Source organism: Pezoporus occidentalis, unplaced genomic scaffold, assembly GCF_034315485.1.
Source record: "Pezoporus occidentalis ecotype Australia unplaced genomic scaffold, CSIRO_AGI_Poc_V1 ctg90, whole genome shotgun sequence".
NCBI lineage: Eukaryota > Metazoa > Chordata > Aves > Psittaciformes > Psittacidae > Pezoporus > Pezoporus occidentalis.
Genome location: NW_026916263.1, coordinates 2,449,912 through 2,474,966, shown reverse-complemented (window position 1 = coordinate 2,474,966; position 25,055 = coordinate 2,449,912). Strand labels below are relative to the sequence as shown.

General features: G+C 40.6%; 2 protein-coding genes across 2 annotated transcripts in view; one reads left to right on the top strand and one right to left on the bottom strand.

The window, feature by feature from the left end:
- The window catches only part of LOC134156808 (cytochrome c oxidase subunit 7C, mitochondrial), a 575,449-nt gene that overhangs the window by 17,336 nt on the left and 533,058 nt on the right, over nt 1-25,055 (top strand). The gene's annotated exons all lie outside the window — the stretch shown is intronic.
- LOC134156831 (uncharacterized) lies at nt 8,913-11,693 on the bottom strand. The gene is made up of 2 exons (XM_062605212.1): nt 10,752-11,693; nt 8,913-8,974 (listed from the first exon to the last, which is right to left on the bottom strand). The coding sequence occupies exons 1-2, from the start codon at nt 11,638-11,640 to the stop codon at nt 8,913-8,915; spliced, it is 951 nt and encodes a 316-aa protein (XP_062461196.1). The 5' UTR covers nt 11,641-11,693.

Genomic DNA, 25,055 nt, shown 5'->3' with positions numbered 1-25,055 from the left:
TTAATAGGTAAAGAAAAAGCCGTACACAAAACCAGAGCAAAACAAAGAATCCATTCACCACTTCCCATGGTCAGGCAGTTCAGCCATCCCCAGCACAGCAGGGCTCCATCATGCATAATTGTGACTTTGGAAGACCACCACCATCACTCCAAACATCCTCCCTCTGCCTCCTTCTTCCCCAGCTCTATATGCTGAGCATGATGTCCTACGGTCTGGGATATCCGGGGTCAGTTGGGGTCATCTCTCTTGATTATGGCTCTGTATGAGCACTGATCAGCAGTAATGAAAACATCCCTGTGTTTCCACACAGCACTGTTTCCAGTTCAAATCCAGAATGTAGCTCATGCTAGATGCTATAAAGAATATTAACTCTACTCCAGCCAAAGCTAGCATATTCTCCATCCCTTATTTCATAATATTTATATCATTCTCAGGTCCCACACTATCCAATACAGTGTCACTAACCACCATTCCTAATCTTTGATACAATACACAGATATTATTCCCTTAGTCTATGAACCAACCCTGTGAAGTAACTGTAAAAATGTCCACAAAATGTCCATTGAGTTCATTTAGTCCATGACTTTGAGTCCATCGGGTCTCTTAGGACAGAAGCAGTGCTGCGTTGCTTGTTGTTACTGGGCATCAAAGCCGGCTCAGAGCACTCCTGCTCTTTCACTGCTACTTGTAAGGCTTGTTTTCCATTGGTTCAGGAGGTTCCTGCTGTAGTAATACCTATAACACACAACTCAAATCGTGAATTACAATAATTGAAAGGTATATCCATTGCAGTCTCTAGCCCTGCTCCCTTTGAGTCAGGTTATAAGGTTTAACATTGCAATGAACTTGTTCCCTGGAACTGGCATTGACTTATTTACAGACTGCAGTCTTTTAGGGGTGTTCTTGCTCCAAGCGGAGACTTGTCTACTAGCTGCAGGGGTATACCTGATGTGGCATAGACTTATCCACAGCCGCAGTCACTCTGGGGTTCACCTGCTCACAATGTTGCCTTCTCCATGAGCCACAATGCCTTTAAGGGTAAACCTGTTTCAATCAGGTGTTACCCACAGCCACAGTCTCTTCAGAAACAAACCTGCTCTGACATGGCCTTAACCATGGCTGCAGTCCCTCCAGGGATTTACCTTCTCTGGCATGGGCTTATACATGGCCATAGATGTTTCAGGATGTCCTGCTCCCACATGGACTCATCCACAGGTCATAGTCCCTTCAATTCAAATTCACAGTGGAGTTCCAGCCTGTCCAATAAAGCTTTACAGAAACAGCCTTGTCATCTGCCAGCCCAGGCACTTTGCCATAGCTGTAATTAAAATGTTCCTGGGCACAGCAGAGTAAGATGATAAGCAAGACAGTGAGCAGCAAAAGCAAAAAGCAGCTTCTAACAACAATTAACCTCTAATATAAAGTGAGGCAAGCAAGTCCCATGGAGAGCACAGAAGCCTGTCACATTTGTCGTATTTAACATTTTCATACAGACCCATCCTACAGTATTGTTCCCAACACAATTGCAGAGATAGATGGCAGCATGAGGGATCAAGATATTCAATTACAGATCATCAAAAAATGATGCATACAGGTTACACTTCTCTTTCCTGGAATTTGAATAATCAGCCAAATGGAATCTGGAATCATTTCAGTCAGAAAAGTAAAGAAGAATACCTTCAGAATAAAATCACATTTAATCTGCAGTGTTTCTTCAAAATCCATATAATTGCAATACAGTTATTTTTGCAGAACATGGTCATCCATGGACCATGGAAGATGGTCTCCATGCATGGGGAAAATGTAGTTGATGAGAAATGTTGTGAGTGAGTTGAGGCAGAACTGATGACTTGAATCAAGGCTAGTGGTTGAAGTACAGATAAGAAGGAAGAAAATGCAAAACTCACTGAATGTGACATCCCAGTTAACTGCAAGGCAAATACCTTCTACCAGAAAATTAGCAAATTGGAAGAACTATATGTACCGGTTGTAGGTGACAACTATGTCTCATGGTAAATATAGTCAGTCAGGGGAAAAAGTGTTATTTGAAGGTATGCTCATGGTATGTTTTCCCCAGTTATGGTTTGGGTGTCACAGTACTGTAGACAGTATTTCCTGAAGAGCAGGAAGCTGCCCAGTGTTTATGTGATATGTTAAGTTCCTGACAACTGGAAAAAGGGTAATATCACCCACATTTTCAAGAAGGGGAAAATGGATGATCCAGGGAACTACAGATCAGTCAGTCTTGCCTCTGTGCCTGGCAAAATCCTGGAGCTGTGTGGTTCAGTTGATACGCTGGAGGGAAGGAATGCCATCCAGGGGGACCTTGACACACTTGTGAGGTGGGCTGATGCCAACCTGATGAAGTTTAACCATGCCAAGTGCAAGGTCCTACACCTGGGTCGGGGCAATCCCAGGCACAGCTGCAGGTTGGGCAGAGAAGAGATTCAGAGCAGCCCTGCGGAGAAGGACTTGGGGGTGCTGGTCGATGAGAAAATGAACATGAACTGACTTCAGTGTGTGCTCGCAGCCCAGAAAGCCAACCGTATCCTGGACTGCATCAAAAGGATTGTGACCAGCAGGTCAAAGGAGGTGATCCTGCTCCTCTACTCTGCTCTCGTGAGACCTCACCTGGAGTATTGTGTGCAGTTCTGGTGTCCTCAACATAAGAAGGACATGGAACTGTTGGAACAAGTCCAGAGGAGGGCCACAAGGATGATCAGGGGACTGGAGCACCTCCTGTATGAAGACAGGCTGAGAAAGTTGTGGCTGTTCAGCCTGGAGAAGAGAAGGCTGCGTGGAGACCTCATAGCAGCCTTCCAGTATCTGAAGGGGGCCTATAGGGATGCTGGAGAGGGACTCTTCATTAGGGACTGTAGTGATAGGACAAGGGGTGATGGGTTAAAACTTACGCAGGGGAAGTTTAGATTGGATATAAGAAAGAAATTCTTTACTGTTAGGATGGTGAGGCACCGCAATGGATTGCCCAGGGAGGTTGTGAATGCTCCATCCCTGGTGGTGTTCAAGGCTAGGTTGGACAGAACCTTGGGCGACATGGTTTAGTGTAAGGTGTTCCTGCCCATGGCAGGGGGGTTTGGAACTACATGACCTTAAGGTCCCTTCCAACTCTAACTATACTATGATTTTGTACTTTTAGAGTATCTAAAAGTATTCATACTTTTAGAGTATCTAAAAGTATTCATACTTTTAGAGTATCTAATCTTATCCTTGGCTCCCTGTAAAGCTGTATTAACTGATAAAATTTCCTCCTGAACCTTTCTAAAGACTCTGTCATGCCATGTGCAGTTCACTGATCTACTGTGTTTTGCTGTTTTTCTTGGATAGTATGTGTTTCATCAGTGGTGGTCTTCCATCTTACATCAAGAAATGGGTTGTTCTTAGCTAAGAGCCTGCTTAAAGCTTGTAGCAGCACATGTTGCATGGAAAGCACACAACAGAACTGTTAGGTGTTCTGCTTCACACTTGAGTGTTCACCATTTCTCATCATGTTAGAGAAGAAGGAGATCTGCTTCACAAGCAATAGCATCTAGTGGAGTGTGTCAGTAGTCAGCTATTAGCAAATGCACTTTTTAAAAGTAAAGGGAGAAATGCTGGTAAGAGACTGAACATGAAGTATGTAATTTAGATGTCAGAATGTATCAACAATATCACTGCCAGACTTGATCACTTGATCAATTGTCATTGCATGTAAAATTTACCCACAGAATTTCTCCTCCAGGCAATTAGCAGCCTGCAGAAAATTCTGGGAGCATGTCCAACCACCCTTCTGGAATGAGACAATAAAAGGGCCTGGATGTCTGCCTTTGCAAAGCCAGGGACCTCTGGGGTTTTGCTGCTGAGCTAGAGCTGTGCAAGTCTGTTCTTCCCTCACTTTAGCAAAAGGAATGGAAATAAGTTGTTATCACTTCTCTGATTATACCACAGATCTTACTTTATGTAAGTTTATAAGATTTAGAATCATCTTTAATGAAAGTTTATAAGATTTAGAATCATCATGACCCCTTATTTACAAAGATTGCCAAAACAAAATTAAGAGGGTACAAAGCCAGCTCATGTTTGACAAACAAAACTGTTCAGTCTCTGCAAAGATTCCCCCAGCTAACTTAACATGGGACATTTATTGTCCACTGGTCAGGAGCTGGCAGACCTGCTGTGTCCACTCTTAACAGCTCTTGAACAAGCACTTGCATCCTGCTTTAACAGCATGACTAGATGACTTCTGAAGGCCTCTCTCAATTCCTGACCAATGGTTTATTTCTGCTGCTTAAATATGGGTTCATTTCCTCAGAAAGAAATAGTATACACACATTTGTCAGTTATAAATCCCTGACCAAATTATCTCAGCTGCATATAGCACAGGAGGTACTGTAGATATTGTTGACTGTCAGCTTAGGCTGTGGTTATACAGGATGAATACCTTTCTGTCCTCATTTCTGAGCACTGTAGGTGCTCAGAAAGTCAACCTATTGTTAGAGAGTGTCAGAGTTTGAAGCAGAAATAAAACCAAGATGTTAGCACTCCATTACTAAAACTGAAGCTGTATTGTTACAAAGGGAAATCTCTCAAGCATTTTTCTGTCTGTTGTTCTCACAGTGCCCTTCATGGCAGAATGAGACAAATAACTCACATGAAAGGTTTCATCCTGGAAGACACTGCACAGCAGCCATCCTTCTAAAGTATCTAAAAAAAGTATTTTTCATGTGTGCACAGATTTACTTATCACTCTTATGCATTTACGTATCTTTTATTCCACTGCTTAAAAATAAGTTCGCTTACTGTTGTACCATTTGCATAGTTATGCCATTGTTACTGTCAGAATGATCTTACAAGTATCTGCTGAAAACATTCTTAAATGTAGACATGTTTCACTCTAACAAGTCAGTACATCAGTTTTTATTGCTTCCTGCAACAGTCAAAAAGAAAACCGTTTCCTCATCTGAGGCAAATCACCTTTTTTCCTTTATAACAACCAACACAGTTCCCAGACAAGTTTGACTTTTTGTTTGCTTGCTTGTTTTAACGCTTCTAAAATCATCAGAAATCTTCATATGATGAGAACTATATAACGCTTTATTATCTTCATGCAGCAAAAAGTAAGGAAAAAATGGTGAACATGTGTTATAGATGTTTGATGGAGTAAGGATGAACAAGAAGTAGTGAATTTTTGTGAGGCACAAGGAACTTATATTGTGCTCCAGTAATAAATGGATATGATTTTGTGCTGGCTTCTCTTCCTCAGCTGCTGAATTACTCCTATTAACAGAATACAACAAATGACACAAGTTACATAGCTGGCACTTCTTACTGCATTGCTTGAAGAAATGCATGCTCCATCTCCAGCTGCAGAGATCTCACCAGATGTGGTTGTTAAACCAATCACACTGCCAGCAACTAAAGCAAGTGGCATGGTCTTCTGCAAGGCGAGGCTATCTACTACATGTTTGGTTTTGGCTGTTTTACAGGACTTGTAGCAAGCATGGTAATTAGCTGTGGAGGAAGCATGGTAATTAGTTGTGGAGGTTATGTTTTGTGACTGGGTAAACATTTAGATTTTCCTGATTTATATGATCACAGAATCACAGGCTGGGTTGTGGTGGAAGGGACCTTAAAGCTTATCCAGTTCCAACCCCCTGCAACCAGCAGGATACCTTCCACTAGACCAGGTTGCTCCAGGCCCCTTGCAACCCGGCCTTGACCACTGCCAGCAATGGGGCAGCCACAGCATCTCTGGGCAACCTGTGTTACTGCCTCACCAAACTCACTATTAAAAATTTCTTCCATATGTCAAATCTAAATCTACACACTTTTAGTTTAAACCATTGCCTCTTGTCCTGCCACTACAGGCCTTGCTAAAAGTCTCCATCTTTCATATAACCCACTTTTATACAGTCAAAGGCCACAACAAGGTCTCCGTGGAGCCTTCTCTTCTCCGGGTTGAACCAGCGAGCTCTCTCAGCCTGTCTCCAAAGCAGAGCTGCTCCAGCCCTCACAGCACCTCTGTGGCCTCCTCTGGACTCACTCCGGCAGCTCCATGTCCCTCTTGTGTTGTTGCCTTGGAGCTGGACGCAGGAGTACCAAGACAGAGAGTCTGCTACAGTCTCCAGGCTACATTAGAACTTCATTCTCAGAGTTTATTAACAACACTTAAAGATCTGACCAATGTAACCTGATTTGGAGATATGAGTTCCTTTCAAACTAACACTCATAAAACTGATCTGTTTGCATGTTTCCCCAGTTTTAATTCAATCAAAAAAACCCCACCAAAAAGCTGCTGGAAAATTCCTGCTGACAAAATGGGGTAGCTTTCATCGTGTTGCGTAGCTGTAGAGCCAAAAGAGGAAACTTTCCCAGCCCTGGGGAAGTGCATTGGTGCTGAGCCACTAAACACCCGACACTTGTTGCTATCACATTTGTATTGCTTTCCTCAGACAGAAAAAAAAGAAGAAGTTTATCTTAAGCTTGTGAGATATACCAGTGAGAATTTAGCGTAAGTATATACTGAGCAGAAATGATTTGTCCATTCTTTGGTATACTAAGTGTTCTGCAAGTCTCATAAATAATTTTTAAAGCTACCTACTGTGATAAAATATGCAGCGGGGGTCTGACTAGAATACTGTGATATACTGATATTGGGAATTCCATGTCTTACAACACATTTTCTTACCTGATTATCTTCCCACCTCCCTCCTAATTCCCATGAAATTACTGAATTTGTTTATTGTGTAGCACCCATAATGGAGTTTACAATATGTAGATTGTTACCAGAAAGGATGGCTGCATTTAAATTAACATTCAAAATACCTTGTGTACATGCAGGGTGTGATATGCTCATCTTTTCTGAGAACATTAAAACAGTGATCTTGACCATCTTATCTTGTTCACTCATTTTATTAGTGTGGTTTTTTTTTTTGTGGAAAACTACAGTATAATGTTAGTCTCTGTGAGATTGCATCTTGACTTTTTTTCATTTCACAGCAATTTATTGCAGACCAGAATAAATTCAAAGTATAAAAACTGCCTGTCTCAGATGTAATATTGTGTCAGATAATATCATCTTAGTAAATATTGTTTTTCGTGGAAAAAAAAAGAAAATAGTGGACATACATTATCCTGAGAAAACTCGTAGAGCAGGCATTCCCAGATCTGTGGACCTGGGGGATAAAAAATTGGAGATGTACTTCATATTTTTTTTTTTCAGTAAATAGTGCCCTCTGCAGCATGCCTGCAATTTCTGCAAGTACAATGCACTTTCTGGTTGACCCTTAATGCATCACAGGCAAGGGATTTTGTGACAAAAATATATAATTCCAGAGAACCTGCATAGCTCTACTGTTGCTTTGCAGTGGATGCTGTAGATCTAAATGTTTCCCAGGCTTCAGTCAGCACCCAGAAAAGGATTTCTGGATTTGTGGGAAACATAGTGTTTGTGAGGAATGCAAAACTAGTCAGATACGAAGAAGTAAGCGTGCTCATTAAAACACTTATAACAACATAATTCGAAAAACTTTTCTATACAGCTCTTTCTAGCAGTAATACTGTGCATTTGTATGGTGTCTTTCAGCCAAGAGTTTCATTTAATAATTCCTGTGAGATTTGTATAGGACATGGTACACATTATTAACATCATCTAGAGTATAATATTTTTTTTTAATTTTGTTTTTGTTTTATTAAGGATTTTTAAAAACCTCAGTATATGGTGTAATGTTTATCTGTTTAATTTTAAAGACCTTTTAGTCATGACAGCAGTTTCTAGTTCAGATCTTTTCTCTTCTGAAGTTCTCCCTTTTCTGCTGTACATAATTTGTCTTACAATGCACTGCCTCTTATTCAAAGAGAACTTTTAACCATTTATGGGACTTGATAGTGCCTGCCTGATTCTTAACAGAATAAGTTCAGCCAGAGAATAAAAGTATGCTGGGATAAGAAAAATAAGAGCTAGGCAAACATCTGTCAGGAATCATTTAGGTATAACTGGGGCAGAATATTGACTAGGTGACCTCATGAGGGCATCTTTGTTTCCAGTCCCACTTATTATTATTCCATGAAAACCTTTGCTTGAGAAGACCTCTTCTTATACTGTGTCACTCTGCTACAACAAAGATCAACATGAGCGTCTGTACTGAAGATCTCTCATTATATGCACATGAAAAGGGATTACAAGTTGGTTACTTCACAGTCCTAGGATATGGACTTAATCTAAAAAGCAAAACAGATTGGAAGACATTGAACTGCATGCAGCAACCCTTAACTGCTTCCAGTCATTGGAATATGGCTTGGGCATTTATACATTAGGTACCAACTCTAGTTAAGACATCAAATCTACAGGCTGACCTTCCACTATGTCTACTCTAGATATCCTTCTGCTACAACAGCAAGATTGGGAGTGCCTGGAGGTCATCTTTCCCCAGAATCCTTCTGTATATGTCATAGGAGGGGGGAGTTAAGTATTCAAACTTTTCTTGGTTTTGGGGGACATTTCACCCAATTCCCAACTTCTGATCATCACACCACTTTGGCATTCCCATGTTTGTTTCATGCACAGATAAGAAGTCTGTTAAGTCTGTGACCTTTTTGCAAGAATGTAGACAAGGAGTAGTGATGGGTCTGCTGTGGAAGGAATCCTTACCTGGACACAGTCCTCCAGAGCAGAAAAGCAAGAGATTTTTCTCTTCTGATTCAGCACAGGGAGGGAACAAGCACAGGGAGGGAACTGAGCATTCATCAGACCTAAGAATTGTCCTCTGTGTAGGACATCAGCAGTAGCGTAGCTCAAGTCTTGAGTTGGAGGGCAGATATGGGGCAAGCTGTGGGCTTCTGTGGGAGCAGAGGCAGGAGATAAGGTGCTGACAAGGAGAAGCTGAGGCCAGTCATGCTCAGCACAGTGAGTTCATCTATATAGCAGCATCTGCAAATTTGAGAAGAAGAAGAGCAGACACTGACTGAGCCCTGCAACCTAAAACCAACACAGAACATTGTTAAGGACAAAGCACTGAGCTCAAAACTGAGGAACTCTTGGTCCAGAGTTATGCAGGAGGCTCATGGCACAGAATACACCCCAGACACAGCACCTGAAATTACTCTGGTGAAGAGCTTGGATGTGTTTCAGCCACATGCCACAGCTGCAGAGTGCTTGCCATGCTAGGTAGACAAGGGTCTTCTTAGGATCCTTCACAAGAGGGGACCTCAAATAAAAACAGGTAGAGAAAATGTGAATATTGTTTGATAATGCATAAGATCCAGAGAAGTATTAGTCCTTCCACAAGGAGTAATTACATACATCTACAAGATGGAGATTATAAGGATTGAGGAGAAATGTGGGAGAACAAAGTCACCAACTGTCTGTGAAAACTTGCCATGGGTGGCAATAGCAAGTGGATAATGGAGCCCTTCTCCCAGGAATGTCCCACACTGGAAGCGTCAGGAAAACCCCTGGTGGCCTCAACTGGCTATTGGGTACCCTTTTTCCTTTAAGTCACTGGTCTGGTCCTGTTATGACTCATCAAGAACAGCAGTGTCTTACCTAGGAATACATCTATAGACCGTAAATATTTGTAACTTTTCCCTTTTTTTATTAAATTCAGTAAAATAAGACATGCATGGCTCATGAATTGGTAGGTACACCAGGAGATTTGGTGTATCACCACCAAGAACTATTCTATAGCTATGGGACTTCTAACAGAGATGAGGTTTACAGCCTCTAAAAGGCTGACAAACAGTATTAATGGGTGTTTTGCGAACTGCCATGGTTTAAGCCCTGTCAGCAAGCCAGCCACACAGTTTCTCTCTTCCCCCCCCCCCCCAACTCTTTCTTCCCTTCCAACCGCCCCCAGAGGGATGGGGAGGAGAATCGAAAGAAGAATTAAATTCCCACGGGTTGAGGTAAGAACAGTTTACAAACTAAGATATAACAGAAATCACTACTGCTGCCACCAATAATAATAATGATAAAGGAAATAACAAGGGAAGAAAATACAACACCTCAACACCCGTTGACCGGTAACTGGCCACACCCAGCACTGAACTAGCTCTTCTGGGTAACTGCCCCCAGTTTATATAGTGGGCATGACATGCTGTGGTATGGAATACCTCTTTGGCTAGTTTGGGTCAGGTGTCCTGTCTCTGCTTCCTCCCAGCTTCCCCTCCTCCCTGGCAGAGCCTGAGGCTGACAAAGTCCTTGGTCAGTCTAAACATCTGAGCAGTAATTAAAAACATCGGTGTTATCAGCGCTGTTCCTAGGCTGAAAGTCAAAAACACAGTGCTGCACCAGCTACTAAGAAGAAGAAAAAAATGACTGCTATTGCTGAACCCAGGACAGTATCCAACCATTATTCCATACCATTCACGTCATGCTCAGATCCCACATTTTCAATATACCGTCACTTTTACATATATACATCCACATACACACACAGATAAAGAGATCATTCCTTAATGCATGGACCGATCCCTATAAACCTGCTGAGTCCATTTGGTCAATAATGTTGCGTTCCATCTTTTGTAACAGTCTTTCAGGGCAGGAGAGGCTGTGTGCAGTGTTCACACTTGTGAATAACCTGGGAAATAGCGTCCATTGTTAAGTTCACCCCTCGATCATGAGTCCATCTGTATGTTGCATCTCTGCCCTGATGGCCTTAAGTGTCATGGGCCCACCAGGCTCAAAGTAATTCGACCTCCCCTTCAGCAGTCTGCAACTTTTCATTGGGGATTCCATACAGCTGCCTTCCATCTGCAACGCTTCCAAAGCACTGGAGGGGCCCACTGGCCTAGATACTTGCTCATACTGTCCCACACACCCTGCCACTCATGACTGTCCAGCCATGGGGAAAATCTCCTGGTCCTCCTATATTGTAGTCTAACCCTAGACAAGACCCAAACCCGACTCTGCTTAAATTTTGAGATCAGACAAAATGGTTGTGGGTAGAACACAGTCTGTATGTGTGCCAACATGCTGATCCCCATTACAATCAGTAGGCAGGTCCCAAAGTTACTCAAAGGCCATTCAAAACCTTCAGAACTCTCAGTTGATGCTGCTGTACTTGTCACTGGGGCTGGTGTAGCTGCTGTGCTTGCCGGCTCTCCCACCACCAGCTTCTCTTTTCCTGAGTCCAGATCTTCTTCCTCTGCCTTGCTGCGAAATGCTGCATGGCCTCCTGCATCCTCCACTGGTTCCAGGTGCCCGAGGCTGGACCCAACTGAGGCTCCCGAAGGTGGTATCTTGCTTTCCGCATCCTCTTGGGGCTCGGGCTCGTGGGGCTCGGTGGGAGGCTGCTGGGGGATGCTCTCGGCTGCCGCGGGGCTGGGCTCGGCATCGGGGCTCTGCTTCTCCACAGCCTCCTCCCACTGCTCAGCAGCCCCGACCTCCTCCACCGGCAGCCGCTCCCTGCTAGGCTCCAGCCCCTCTCCCACCGCTGCTTGGTCCCCGGGGCTGCTCTCCCGGGCTGCTTCGGCTGCCACCAGCTCCCACGACCACACCTCTTTGGCTCCCTGCAGCCTCACAAAGACGGAGGTGAGGATGAGGGCCAGGCCGGTGAAGAGCAGCCGGACGGCCAGGTACAAGTCCACGGCCACGTCCGTCTCGCCCTGCTGCTGGAGCCCGCCCGTATTACAAGTAATTGCCATAGAGTACAGTGAGACAAGAACCTTAGCCCAAGCCCCACACCTGATAAACACTAACACAGCAAACACCGGCCTTACAGCTCTAAGTAAGGTACAACATTCTGAAACTGTGAGATCAAGAGAAACAACTTTGAGAGCCAATAAATCAGCATTGTGACAAGTGACTATTAATCCGGTCAGATCTGTCGTTATCTCAACCCTTTGTGCCCCACATTGGGTGCCAAAAACAACTGTCGTGGTTTAAGCCCCTGTCAGCAAGCCAGCCACACAGTTTCTCTCTCTCCTCCCCTCTTTCTTCCCTTCCCCGCTCCCCTCCCCCCCCCCCCCCCCCCCCCCCCGATGGGGAGGAGAATTGAAAGAATGTAACTCCCACCAGTTGAGATAAGAGCAGTCCAGTAACTAGGGTACAACACAAATCACTGCTGCTACTACCAATAATAGTAATGATAAAGGAAATAACAAGGGAAGAGAATACGATACCATCTGCCGAAACGAGCTCGACTGAGCAGAGAGAGTGCCCTTCCTGGTAACTCCTAGTTACATCCCGGGCATGACGTGCTGTGGTATGGAATACCTCTTTGGTCAGTTTCGGTCAGGTGTCCTGTCTCTGCTTCCTCCCAGCTTCCCCTCCTTCCTGGCAGAGCCTGAGGCTTACAAAGTACTTGGTCAGCCTAAACATTTGAGCAGTAACTAAAAACATCGGTGTTATCAGTGCTGCTCCCAGGCTGAAAGTCAAAAACACAGTGCTGCACCAGCTACTAAGAAGGAGAAAAAATTACTGCTACTGCTGAACCCAGGACACCACCACAACTCAGTTACTAGCATTTTTTCTCATTGCAGCATTAAAGTGAAATATCATTTTGTTCCTACCCTTGAAAGACACGCCTGGAAATATTGTTTGACTGTTATAGAGGTCACTGGAGGTAGGTAGCTGCTAAAATAATGAGCAGTAATAGAACTGTAAGTCTGACCTCCCTCACAGCTCTGGCCTGATATATTAATATACCTTATATAATGTACTAGTACAATATTCAGTCTCAAGGAATTGGAGATTGAGCATTTTCCCTTACTCTCTCTCCCGAATATTGGAAGTCCAAGTCAATATATTAGTTGCCATTTGTAATTATGTTAACTTTCAGGATTGGACATCATATTGTTTCAAAAACACTTGTGTTTTTGAGAATTTTTAAGCGATAAAGTTTATTCATTTTCTCTGAGATATTTTACAAATACGTTTACTCAGATAACCAAGTTGTATTTTCCCCAGCGCAATCATTCTAACTAGTCATCTTTGGACCCTTATCCTCCCAATTCAGTCTGAATGTACTTGTAGTAAGCAATGCACTGAAAAAAAAAAAGAAAGAAAAACAAAAACAAGCAAAGAAAAAACAGCAAAAAACCCCCAACAAGAAACAACACCCCCCCCCCCAAAAAAAAAAAAAACAAAAAAAAACCACCAAAACCTGCATGTTTTTACTGCACATAAAAGACATATAATAGTTGTCTCCCCCAGCAACATGTTCTACGTTCAGGACTACTCTATACGTCATACTGTGTGTTTGTTTTATCAAAGGTGGATTCATAGAAGAAAACATCTGCCTTTAACATATTTGTTGGAAAGCAAGTGTGAAACAGTTCCCATCTGTTCACCATAACATATATTTGCAGGACAAGCCTTGGGCTGGCTTTCTCCAAGGAAGACAGCATGAAGGCCAGGAAGGAACAGATAAAAACATGTAACTGAATCTGCTGTACAGGGTCACATCTGGTTGCAAGCCTCAAGAAGGTGGATTTCAACAACAGCACACTCTTGCCTGGAGTGTAAGATTCTGGTTGTAATACACCAACGACGCAGGTCCACAGACACCAAGTCAAGCTGATCGAACAAGAAACATGAAATAAAAGTCTGGAAGAAGATGCCAAACAAGCTACCAAGGGCAAAATGGCCACTGAGACTGAAATCGGTACAGGCTATGGGAGTGAGGGAAAGACACAGCTGGTGCAGGAAAAGAAAAGAAAGCTCTAATAGGAGAAAAGGTTTCTCATTCCACAGCCAACACTAACCAGGACATGTCACTCATTAAGAGAGTTCTCCATTCCTCTTACTCCCATTCCACAGTAGCAAGTCATCTCTCTAGGCACAGAGGATTACCCCTGAGGCCCACAAGTGTTCTGGGAGGAAGATACCACCACCAAGACCTACACATGAGCTTGTGGTTGTCAGGACAGCAAGCACAGGTCAAGCGTGCTGCAGAGAGAGCAGGCACCACCATGGTGATTCAAAATTCAGGGTCTCTGCATAGTGCTGCTATGCCAAAGTGCTGCAGGCAGGCTTCTGGGACCTCCATTAGCTACACAAGACTCCTTAAAATTGTTTGGACCAGATATGTGAAACTAGGCAAAATCCTAGGACTCACAGGATGCAAAGTTACCAGAAATCCAAATTATCCATGATTTTTTTTTTTTTAACATTTTAGAGATAGAGGAGAAAATTTTCTTTCAGCCTTTAGTTTTAATCAATCTAGAATGTTCTCAAGAAAAGGAGCAAGAAACAAAAAAAACCCTAAATGTTAACCTCAGTGTTTACCTTGTAGCATATTTGACATCAGGCCTCTTTTTTTTTTCCTGAGAAATAAATTATTTTTTGCATTTAATGCCCGAGAAGTAGTAGATTCACTGAACCCTTTCAGTTCATGCAAATCTGGAAATACTTCGCAAGCCCAAGTTACCATCCCTCCCAGATTGGTTCCTTGCTGCCTGTAATTCATGGCAGCTAACAAAAAAAAAAAAACTAAGAAAGCACACTTATTTCATACATATTTTTTCCCAGTGAGCCCAAAGAACCCTATAAGGCTTTTGACCATTAGAGAAAAACTGTGTTTTCCTGTTGTACACCCAGGAATGCTCAGCTGGAGCATTTGGCAAAAGCATCATGGCAATGGGGCCAAGAACCTCCAAGACAAGTATATATGTATGCCTGTATGCCTGTTCAGTCTTGCTTAGACCTATTGAAGAGGATTTAAAAAAAATCCAGTTTATTACAAAAAGTTAGGGACACATCTGGACAGCTACCATGTTACTCAAAAGTTTAGCTCACTGAAACATCAATTTTGTGTTCATCATCAGAGCGACAGAGAGCACAAAGAAAATTGGTTTCTGTAGGAAGGTCCAAGCTCAGGGTCTCAAACCTGCCCAGCATAGCAGAGGATATGTGGAAGCAGTAATGGAGGAACAAGGTTCTCTATGTGGAAATTCACCTTCAGTACCAACGATCCACCACCTCCTGCATCTGCATTGCCTTACCTTCTGTACCTCTTCTGAAAAAAGAACGTGTCACCACTAAAGCTGTGGTGAATCAGTATCTGTATTTCATACCACATTGCACTCTGAGCAGTGAACGCATCGCAGGTAAAATTGGAAGAGAGTAAAGAGCAAAACTGATGCTGTGCAGGACATGTTACGAGTGTCACAGCGTTGATCAGAGGAGAAAAAAAAGAAAGCTAAAATGCAAAAATTTGTGTCATATACTTTCCATTGACTAAAAATGTTTCAGTGGCATCATGTGATTACAACCATTTATCCTGCTGTAACTCTTGTGTTAGCAACTTAGCCCATTAGTCTCGATACAGAACAAATTGGACAAATTTTTTAGTTCTCTTGGTTTATTGCAATAATATAACCATTGTATTAATACCTTTAATAAGTTCTTACTTGGGTGATCTTCACAAATGCTTCGCATTTAAAGATTTAATAAAAATGTTCCATTTAATGGTTCAATATTATTAAAGCAGGATTTTATGGAGGTAGTATATATTTTCATCTATCAATCTCTTTCTGTGGACATATGGGCGATAAAAGTATATGCATTAGAATTTGTCTTTAATAAAAGCCATATATTTTAGCAAGGCAATACTCTAAGAGTGGACAAGTTCATTTACAGGTTTCAAAGGGACCTACAAAAAACCCTATTCATCTGTCTTAATTATGTCAGTGCTGAGTCTTGAATTTACTCTCTCTTCATAAATACTAGTTAAAATTTAATTTCTGGTGTTCTGCATGAAGTACACTTAAAAATTAAGGTTCACAGAACTTACAGCTTCAAGTCAAAGCAGTCTTCCAGCAACCTGCATTAAAAACTTTGGAGTCCTGATCAAGAGATTGAAAGATACTTTTTATTTCTAAAGCATCATGAGAACCATAATGCGTAAGTGACTGTGAAGAGCTCTAAGCCTTTTGCAGAGTCCTGTAGATATGTCTGTAACACTGATGGTAATTCTGGCAACATGCAGGTGTTGTAAGCTGCTAAACTCTGCTCAGATTTATACCAACTTTTTTTTTTTATTATTCCTCCTAATTTTAAAGCTGACTTAGACACTGAACTTATTCAGTAAGCAGAAAAAAGTAAAATATGCAGGGGCATCAGAAAAAAAAGAGAAGTGATGGAAATAATGAAATCGTTACCAATATTTGATGGACTCCGACACTTGAGCAGCTTTAGCACAGACAGACTAGAAGTATCTTTCTGTCTGTCAGGCTAGAAGTACCTTTCTCTGCGGTCACATCAACATGCCTGAAGCACCAAGGTGGGAGAAGGCTGAAGGAGGGTGAAATCAGGTTTCTCTGAAAATAGCTGTGTCCTGCATCCACACACATAAAGGCAGTATACATCTAGTATACTGTTTTCAAGCAAGTTAGCTATTAGACTTCAGTCAAAACTAATTGAGTAGCCTGATCTGTGTTTCGTCCTGGTCCTACCTGGAATAGTTTGTCACACTGACTGTCCTGGTTTCAGTTAGAATAGGGTTAATTTTCTTCCTAGTAGCTGGTGCAGTGCTGTGTTGTTTTACTTTAGCCTGGTAACAATGTTGATAACGCACCCCTGTTTTGGTTGCTGCTCAGTAGTGCTTACCCCAATCAAGGACTGTTCAATATCTCATGCTTTGCCAGTGAGGAGAGCCACAAGAAGCCGGGAAGAGGCAGACACAGGACAGCTGACCCAAAGTAGCCAAAGGGGTATTCTATAGCCCAGCATGTCAGGCACAGTATATAAACTGGGGAGAGCTACCCGGAAGGCCCAGATTGCTGCTCGATTCGGGCTAGGTATCAGTCAGCAGGTGATCAACAGTTGCATTGTGCATCACTGTTTGTTGGTTTGGTTTGGGGTTTTTCCCCTTTTAGTTTTATACCTCTTTCCTTGTGATTTCCCTTTTCGTTTTTACTACTTTTCTAGTATTAGTATTATATTGTATTTTATTTTAATTATGAAACTGTTCTCAACTCAGGGGTTTTATTTATCTTCTTGATTCTCCTTCCCATCCCACTGAGGGGGGAGAAGGTGACTGACCGAGTGGTTTCATGGTACTTAGTTGCCACCTCAGGTCAAACCACAACACTGACTTATTGCAGAGAGAAGGTACCTAACATAAAACCGTCAATCTAACAAGAACTCAGGCATTTGGCATCCATCCCAAGGGATTTACCCCTGTCTAGGAATGAGACATTTTTCTTTTGGGACTCATGAAACAGGTGAGCTGTACAGGAATGCAATCTTCTAATCTGCTCAGTTGTGTATTTCCTACTTTCCCCTTCACTCATGCAAACCAGTGATAAGACTCCTAAGTGTTCTGAAGAGGAAAGATAAGAGAGGAAGAGGGGCAGGTATTCACTACATTCAGGTCGCTCCCTAGGTCTAAACACAGAAGACTCTTCAGTCTGCAGTAGGGTATCATGATCTCCACACAGAAGGCTTTTAAGATGAAAGACCTTGCACTAACAGGGGCAGCACACTGGTCTACAGGTCTTTCCATCACATACGTTATAGGTATACTCTTGCAGTGGCACATGACTCCTTAATTTCTCCTTACAGTAAAATGGGTATGGGAAGTCAACCACCTAGTCCTCCCAAGTTATGAAGGTATGGAATCCACTATAGCCAGTGTAGAGGACACTTGCTGAAAAAACTGAAGGAAAAATACCTTTCACCCACCTACTTTATGGCCTATATAGCTTTGGTGACTGAGCAGCGACTTTGCCAAATTGCAGATGTCAAAGGAGAAATAGTGTCTCTGCCTCTGCTCTTCCAGTTGATACTTATCACATGATGGCAGAATAAAGAAGAAAGTTTTGGGTATTGAAAAAAAATCTTAGATATTAAAAAAGTTTTAGCTATAAAGATATTCAGATATTTAGAGATTAATATGCAAAAGATAACTCCTTGTAGGAGTTGTATGTTGAAAAGTACTGTGTTTAATCTTCTGAAGACATACTGTAATAATTGCTTTCCTGTGATAGGACATTAAACCTGCTTTAGGATGTATCGTCATAGTGAGGACATATCACAGAAGCAGCTTTTCATTGATAGCAATTTCATGTTTTCTGAAGCTTGCTAAACTTCAAAGAAGCTAGTCTTCATTTAAACAGTTCCTTAAATTAACTCACTTTTCCCAGTTTAGAATGCAGGTTAAAAAAAAAAATATTTCACAGGAGAAAACCCCGTGGTCATGAAGCTACAGAACTGGTATTTTGTAAAGGAGACCAGCAAAGGAAAGAGAAAACATGTACAGAGAAATGGGGTCCTCAGAAAATGGAAAAAAAAAAAAATCATCGAAGTGTTATTTCTGCGTCCTCATCACTTACTTAATTTTTAAGTCTACCAACAGACTGGCTGGTAACGGGAGAATGAATGAAACAGGGATATAGTCCCATGGAGTCAGATGAAAATATAAAAGAAATTTATACAATGCTTTACTCTATCTGTATAAGTGTTACCATGGTTAATGCCATCAGTAAATTTGGGGCAGCTTCCTTTCTTCTTGATCAATATATGAAAATACTTGCAATCCTGGGAGTCAGGTGAGTAGCAGCCAGACATCTCTCCTCTCCCCATGGAGTCAGGCAGATGTCTAATAGCTCTATTAATCCCTATGAACTAGTGCAGCTCTTGGCCCAATATGCAGAAATCAGGTGAACTCAGTTATGTGCTCAAATTTTGGATCTGATGGTTAATATGCTGACGCATGGGGAATGAGTGGACCCAGCACTTTGCAAACAGTGATCTCACCAGAGGGTTAGAGGGCATAGCTTTCAGTCTCATGCCTAAAATTCAACCCACAGCTGTTTAAAAAAAGCTGTAAAGTGCTTTGGTATCTTGACATACCTGAAGAAATATTATGACTCATGTTCTTGAACTGTTTGACTTCTTACAGCAGTTGTGAACTGTAACCAGCAGGAATTAAGATCTGACTACCAAATATAATTTCTATAGATTATCAACATCTCATTAAAAAAACACAACAAAACCACAGCAAGCAAACCATGAACTATGGAAATGCAGTTGCAGTGACAGATCAGATTTGAGTAAGTTTTGTTGAAAAGTTCATCCCTTTCAGAAGTTTCAAATCATCCAACTCCAGCAGTTCCTAAGGTAATATAAACATGTATATATAAACATATATAAAAATATATGTCCTATATAAATATATCAGTAACATCTCTTTTAGCTTCAACATTTGGCTTGCTAATTAGATGTTATTAGCCATACTTCACTGTTTTTTATAAACCTAATACAATAGTTGTACTTTTTATCTGGAGAACTCTGTAGATGCATAGGTCCAAACTGTGGTAGAGCAACAGTAGTTGCTCTACCAACGACCAGAGTGCAGACCATTTTACTGTGTTTGTAGATCCCAACTGGAATTTGATGGAAGAGTGATAGCAATAATATTCATTCTGTTTAAATAATTGTTGGAAAGGTGGCAATTATCCTAAAACAAATCTGTGCTGTGAGTTCTGCAGTGTCATAGTGGTATTTAGTAGAGTATCAGTTCAGTTCTTGCTGGAAACTACGGGCCATTGAGGATAAAATTAATGGAGTCAGAAGATTTAACTCAGAAAAAGGCAAAAGAAACAAGCATTCCATGTTTAATGAAAATAATATGCAACAGCACAACCCAATCCAAAACAGCTGTTCAGACTGTGAACCACATTTGCCTAACAAATAAGTGATAGCTACCTCTCAGCTTTAACCCAATAATCTATGTTAAAACTCATTAGATTAAGAAACAGATTGTACCACTAGGCAGCAAATTAGACATAAGAACAGTAGGACAATTAAATTGCAGTAGATTTTACTCCAGATTGTTTTAAGCACACACTAATGGCCCTCTAAGTTCTTTAATGCTTGGTTGAGAAATTACTTACAGATCAGTTGTACTCACAGCAGGAGTAAAGACAAAATTCTGTGGGACCGAGTAATAAACAACCCTTTCCTCACACATAAGGTAAACCATATACCTGATGAAATCATAGAGTGTATTGGAATATATGTTACCACATCTACATTAGGTGTGCTATTTAATTTGATAGTAAGTATTTGTGTTATCTTACAGGTTCTTGAGCCTGCTTTAATAATTTCTAATGAAACACGTTATGACAACATCTTTTTGTTCTCTGTTCATCTGTAAGCACAATTGAAATAACAATAGAACATAGGGTCCCTTTCAAAACAACTTTGATTAACCTTGTATAGTGGAAGGTGTCCCTGCCCATGGCAGGGGTTTGGAACTGGATGAGCTTTAAGGTCTCTTCCCACCCAAACCATTCTGTGATTCCGCAAAATACCAGAAGAAACAGATACCAGCATCAGGGTAATTACCTCTTGATCATGACTTTGTTCATTTTAGGAAAAAAAAAAAAAAAAAAAAGTAGTTTTATGACCAATGTGTTCCACTTCTAATGAACTTCTGTTACCGCATTGCAACACCATACTATCTACCAATCTGATATTTTAAAATCTGGCAGATTTCCACCAGCAGTTTCACTCACAAAAATAGTAGAAGGTCTAGAACATTATTAGCTTCAAGTATGCACTTTTCTCCACCACTTGTGTCTCTCTGAATTGTTTTGGAGGAATAAAAACTTTACTTCTAAGACCTAAATGGATCACAATGAGAAGATATTTATTCTAGTCACAGGACCATAAACTGGCACCCATAGTTCTGCTGCTTCTCTAGTCACTTACCATAAGAAATTCCAACTCACTGTTACTGAATGTCTCAAAATTAGACCACTGAAGTCCCATATATGAGGATGTCTGCAACCCCATACACTAATGTTAATAAAATTAAGAGTGTTTTCAGACTTCAGTTGCTAAGAAATCTACCCATTACACACCAGCAAGCTGGACAGAGACAGAACAATGTCAAAATGTCAAGGATAGCATATGTTAGAATCATAGCCAAAAGAAGAAGGGATCAATGGGCAGACTGCTGCTTTATTTCAAAAAGAGCAACAAGTTTAGAGAAGACAGTTAGAGGCCAGTTAAGGTGAGAACAGACAAAGCAAGAAACAAATTGTTCAGTAACTTCACTAGCTAGGTCTAAATTAGACTTTTTTTCTTTATGGTGCTATGCATTAAGCAGTACACACAATACTGTAATTGGAGGCTTCAATAATAGCTATGAAAAATTTTAGGGATATTTTTAGCTATGGTTCTTTATTCCTGCTCATACTTGCTTTTACATGACATCATTTTATTTTACTAGGTACCAGAAAAAGTGTTGCCTTAAACTGAAAAATATCTTCACACTGTTCAAAAGGTACAATCTAATTTCATATCAAATTTGCAAGTTACCTCCTGCTCACAGTCAGATTTAGAATTAAAATAAACCAAGAAAGAGGACACTGATACTCAAGCCAAATACAGTATGTAGTGAAGTCCAGAGGAACGTTGTACTGCCTTTAAGACTATCTATCTGGACTGGACCATCTAATGTCATCTAACCAAAAAATCATGTAGATCAAAGCCCCGGATTAAACTAAATACTTAAAAATAAAAGAATTTGCAGGCAGATCTGAAGTAGTGGAAAAAATAACTGGGATAAAAGTGTGCTGAGAGCTAGATGTTTAAGTACATCAAAAATTCCTAACAACAAAATATGTTTGGATCAATATTCCTAGATATCAGCTTGTAATAGGTGCTAGGAGAAGCTATTGAATGAGAAAAAAACACACAAATCAAGCTCCTGTAAGTTCTTCCAGTGACAATGTTCTGAATATGTAGTAAGTAATTTCAATATGCATGTGATCGTTATAGTCTCATTTTTATCACCAGTCTGAAGAGGGAGATATGACATGTTTCCATATATCTCCAAGTCTATGAATGGTGTCCATTCTCCTATAAAATACCTTAGGACTGACCATAGAAAAGGAAAATGTGTTAAGCAATTTATGCTTTGCATTACTGCATACCATGATTTGAATAATTAAAAATAATCATTCATGTGAACAATTCAAAATTTTTTCTTACGGTGTAATTAAGATCCATTAAGTCAATCCAGCATGCATTAAGGTCCACAGAAGAGCTGTGATTAGGATCAGTGAGCTTCGAATTAAGCCCTGTAGTAACTCATCAGACAAAGGCTTGTAGACATTCTGTGAACTTTTATGCACCTTTATGAAAGCAGGTTTTCAGGCTGCTGTGAATTTCTTCCAAAGAAGAAATGTGTTTTAAAATAGTTGAATGTAAACTATGCAGACTAACTTCTCACTCCACTAGCCTTATCAGAAAGATGTGACACTTGCTGGAGAACAACAAAGGAATATGTATATCAAAATCAGAAACTTCCTCAGAGTTTGAGATGGTACTCTTGCACCTGGTGTCATATACTTCAGTAAAACATTTAGAGACAAAGGCAAAGAAACTGTCATACATGATATACCTTTCTTAAATTTTCATATGGAGTTATTCCTTTAAACACATCTCAGGCCTTCATAGGTTATCTGAAATATTAAGATAAGAGAGAGAGAAACCAGCAAACACAATACTTGCATAGTCAAAGGTCAGCTGGTCATCCCCAAGCCTCTGCCCCACCACAGATGGTGCCTTTGTAGGATGTATGTCTACACTATACAGGTGATATACATAACCTACGAGCAGGAGATCATTAGCTCCTTTACTTCTGATGAACAGCTGGATCATTGCAAAGATGTTACGTGATGAGGAAGGAAAGGAAAATTAGTTCATTTTAATAGAGTATATTGCGGGAAAGAGAAAATCCAACAGAGACGCAAATGAGATTGCGCTATATAGATTTAACACCACATGTATCTTTATTGAGGCCACTCATATAGGGATTTTATTTAACACACAGCTGTATGTGGTGAAGTGCAGGGCCTACAGGAACATTTAAATCTCTCCATTTCAGTTCTTGTGAAGAAACATGAAAAGCATGAGGAAAGACAGAACATCAATTTCTTTTTGCTGCATATTAAAAAGCCTGAAACATTCAGCTATAAAAAGCTGAAATGAGCGTTGTTACCAGCATTTTGAACCTTCATGGTTTGAACTGGATTTGTAAGGCTTTACTAATAATTATCTTATCAGGCTTCTAATTCATAAAAAACCTTTTAATTAGGTTCTTTTGAAAATAAATGAAGGTGGTAAGGCCCTGGCATAAGTTGCCTAGAGAAGTTGTGGCTGCACCATCCCTGTCAGTGGTCAAGGCCAGACTAGATGGGGCTTGGAGCAACCTAATCTAGTGGAAGGTTTCCCTGCCCATGGCCGGGTGTTGGAACTGGATGAGCTTTGAGGTCCCTTCCAATCCAAACCAGTCTGGGATTCTATGAAAGTAACCCTGACAATAACATATACTCATCACAAGACTTCACTCTTCCCTATAAGTGTGCAAGTGTGTCCAATTATTCTGCTTACTGATGCAGCATAACAGTTTCACTCCTAACCAGCAGTGTGTTCTCTCCCCTTGTAAGGGTGAAGACTGAAACAGATGTTTGAAAACTTATCCTCTGCAACAATTTTTAGCCCATCTGGCAGCTGTTTATCAGAAACATTTTTAATCTTTTAATTATTCCTTTCTTAATAATGAAAACTAAAATAAATTTGATGACTGAAAGTTGCATTTTAGAAAAGAGCTATGTAAATAAGTAAAACCTAACCTTTAAATACCCCCTTTTAAATAAGAACTGACAGTTTACTGGAATAGCCATACTTCAAAGCAATTATATTTGCTTTCTTTTCACATTTCATAGAAAATGGCACATAGGAGACCTGTCCCATGAAGACTGGCATGTGCAATAGTAATGATGAAGTATGACATATGAGCATCAAATCCTAAAATCATAAGACACTTATATGAGTAATAAATAACAGAAATAAGAACTGGGCCTTACAGAGCCCCTTCCTCTTCAAAATGCATAAAGTATTTTTTTTAAACAAGGAGGTAGCTGGAAAGGCTCAAATAATACAATCTCAGAAGCATTTTTAATATAATTTGTTATTTAATGCTACTGGTTTTGATCAAGCAGGAGTGGAGTAAAGTGACTTTTCTCTTGCTGGACCTGTCTCTGCCAAAATAGCAATCAAGACAGCAGCAGAGTCTTGGGAACAGGGATGGTACAGCTGTCATCATCCTTATGAGGATGATAATTTCCATAAGACTGGATGTAAAGTCTGGTTATCTTTCTGTGCTTTTTTGCTTAACTTCCAGCTTTTTCCCGTACTGGTTTGAAAAGGCTTCTTATGATCTAACAGGTCCATAACAGACTTCAAATGTTTCTTCTGAGGTAGAACATAGCACCTGCAGATGCCCCTGTGGAAGTAAGTAAAATGGTTTAGTTTGACTAAAGAGTCCCATTAATTTAAAGAGGGAGATAGAAAGAGACTGAGGTAGTTTCTTTTCAACTTCCTAAATTATTATGGAGCTAGAGTGCTTTTGACTGCAGCTCTCCTTTTAATATCCTCCACAAAAATGTTTTGGAATAATTTAAATCCCATGATAGCTGTTTGTTCCTGGTTAATTAATTTGTCTCTGCTCGAGACTCCCAGCTAGTGATGTTTTCTCATACTAGAGAATTTCTGAGGAAAGGGGATCATGAATTTCACAGCTTCACAGTTAGATTTGTTGAATGCAATTTGTGCTTTGCTTTATGTTCTGTATTCTCATTCAAAACCCTGTGAAGTTCCAAATGTTGAACTTATATTTGGATGCAAGAAGAAACTTCAAATTCAGTGAAGAGTGTGACGGCCATGCAGTTGACTCAGGGCCATGTGGTTTCATGTCTGTGAGTTTTGCTTGCTTGTCAACTTTGTTTAAAAGACCATTGTGCTTACTTGCTTATTCATTAAATGTCTTTCTTATCACAGTTAAAAAGATTACATTGAACAGGTTAAATCCTTAGATATAATCGAAAGAAGGAATAAAATATACTCCTTAAGAGGGAAGCAACACCTGATGGCATATGACTGCAATAATATAAGAACCTTAAACTTGGGCTCCTGAATTTCAGGGCTTGGGTTTGAACTTGGGTATGACTGCCCTTCTTTGAATAGCTTGTGCAGAGCTCTTTCAAATTGACTATAAAAAAGGAAGATAATTTATAACACTTTTTTGGTGCTGAGGAGT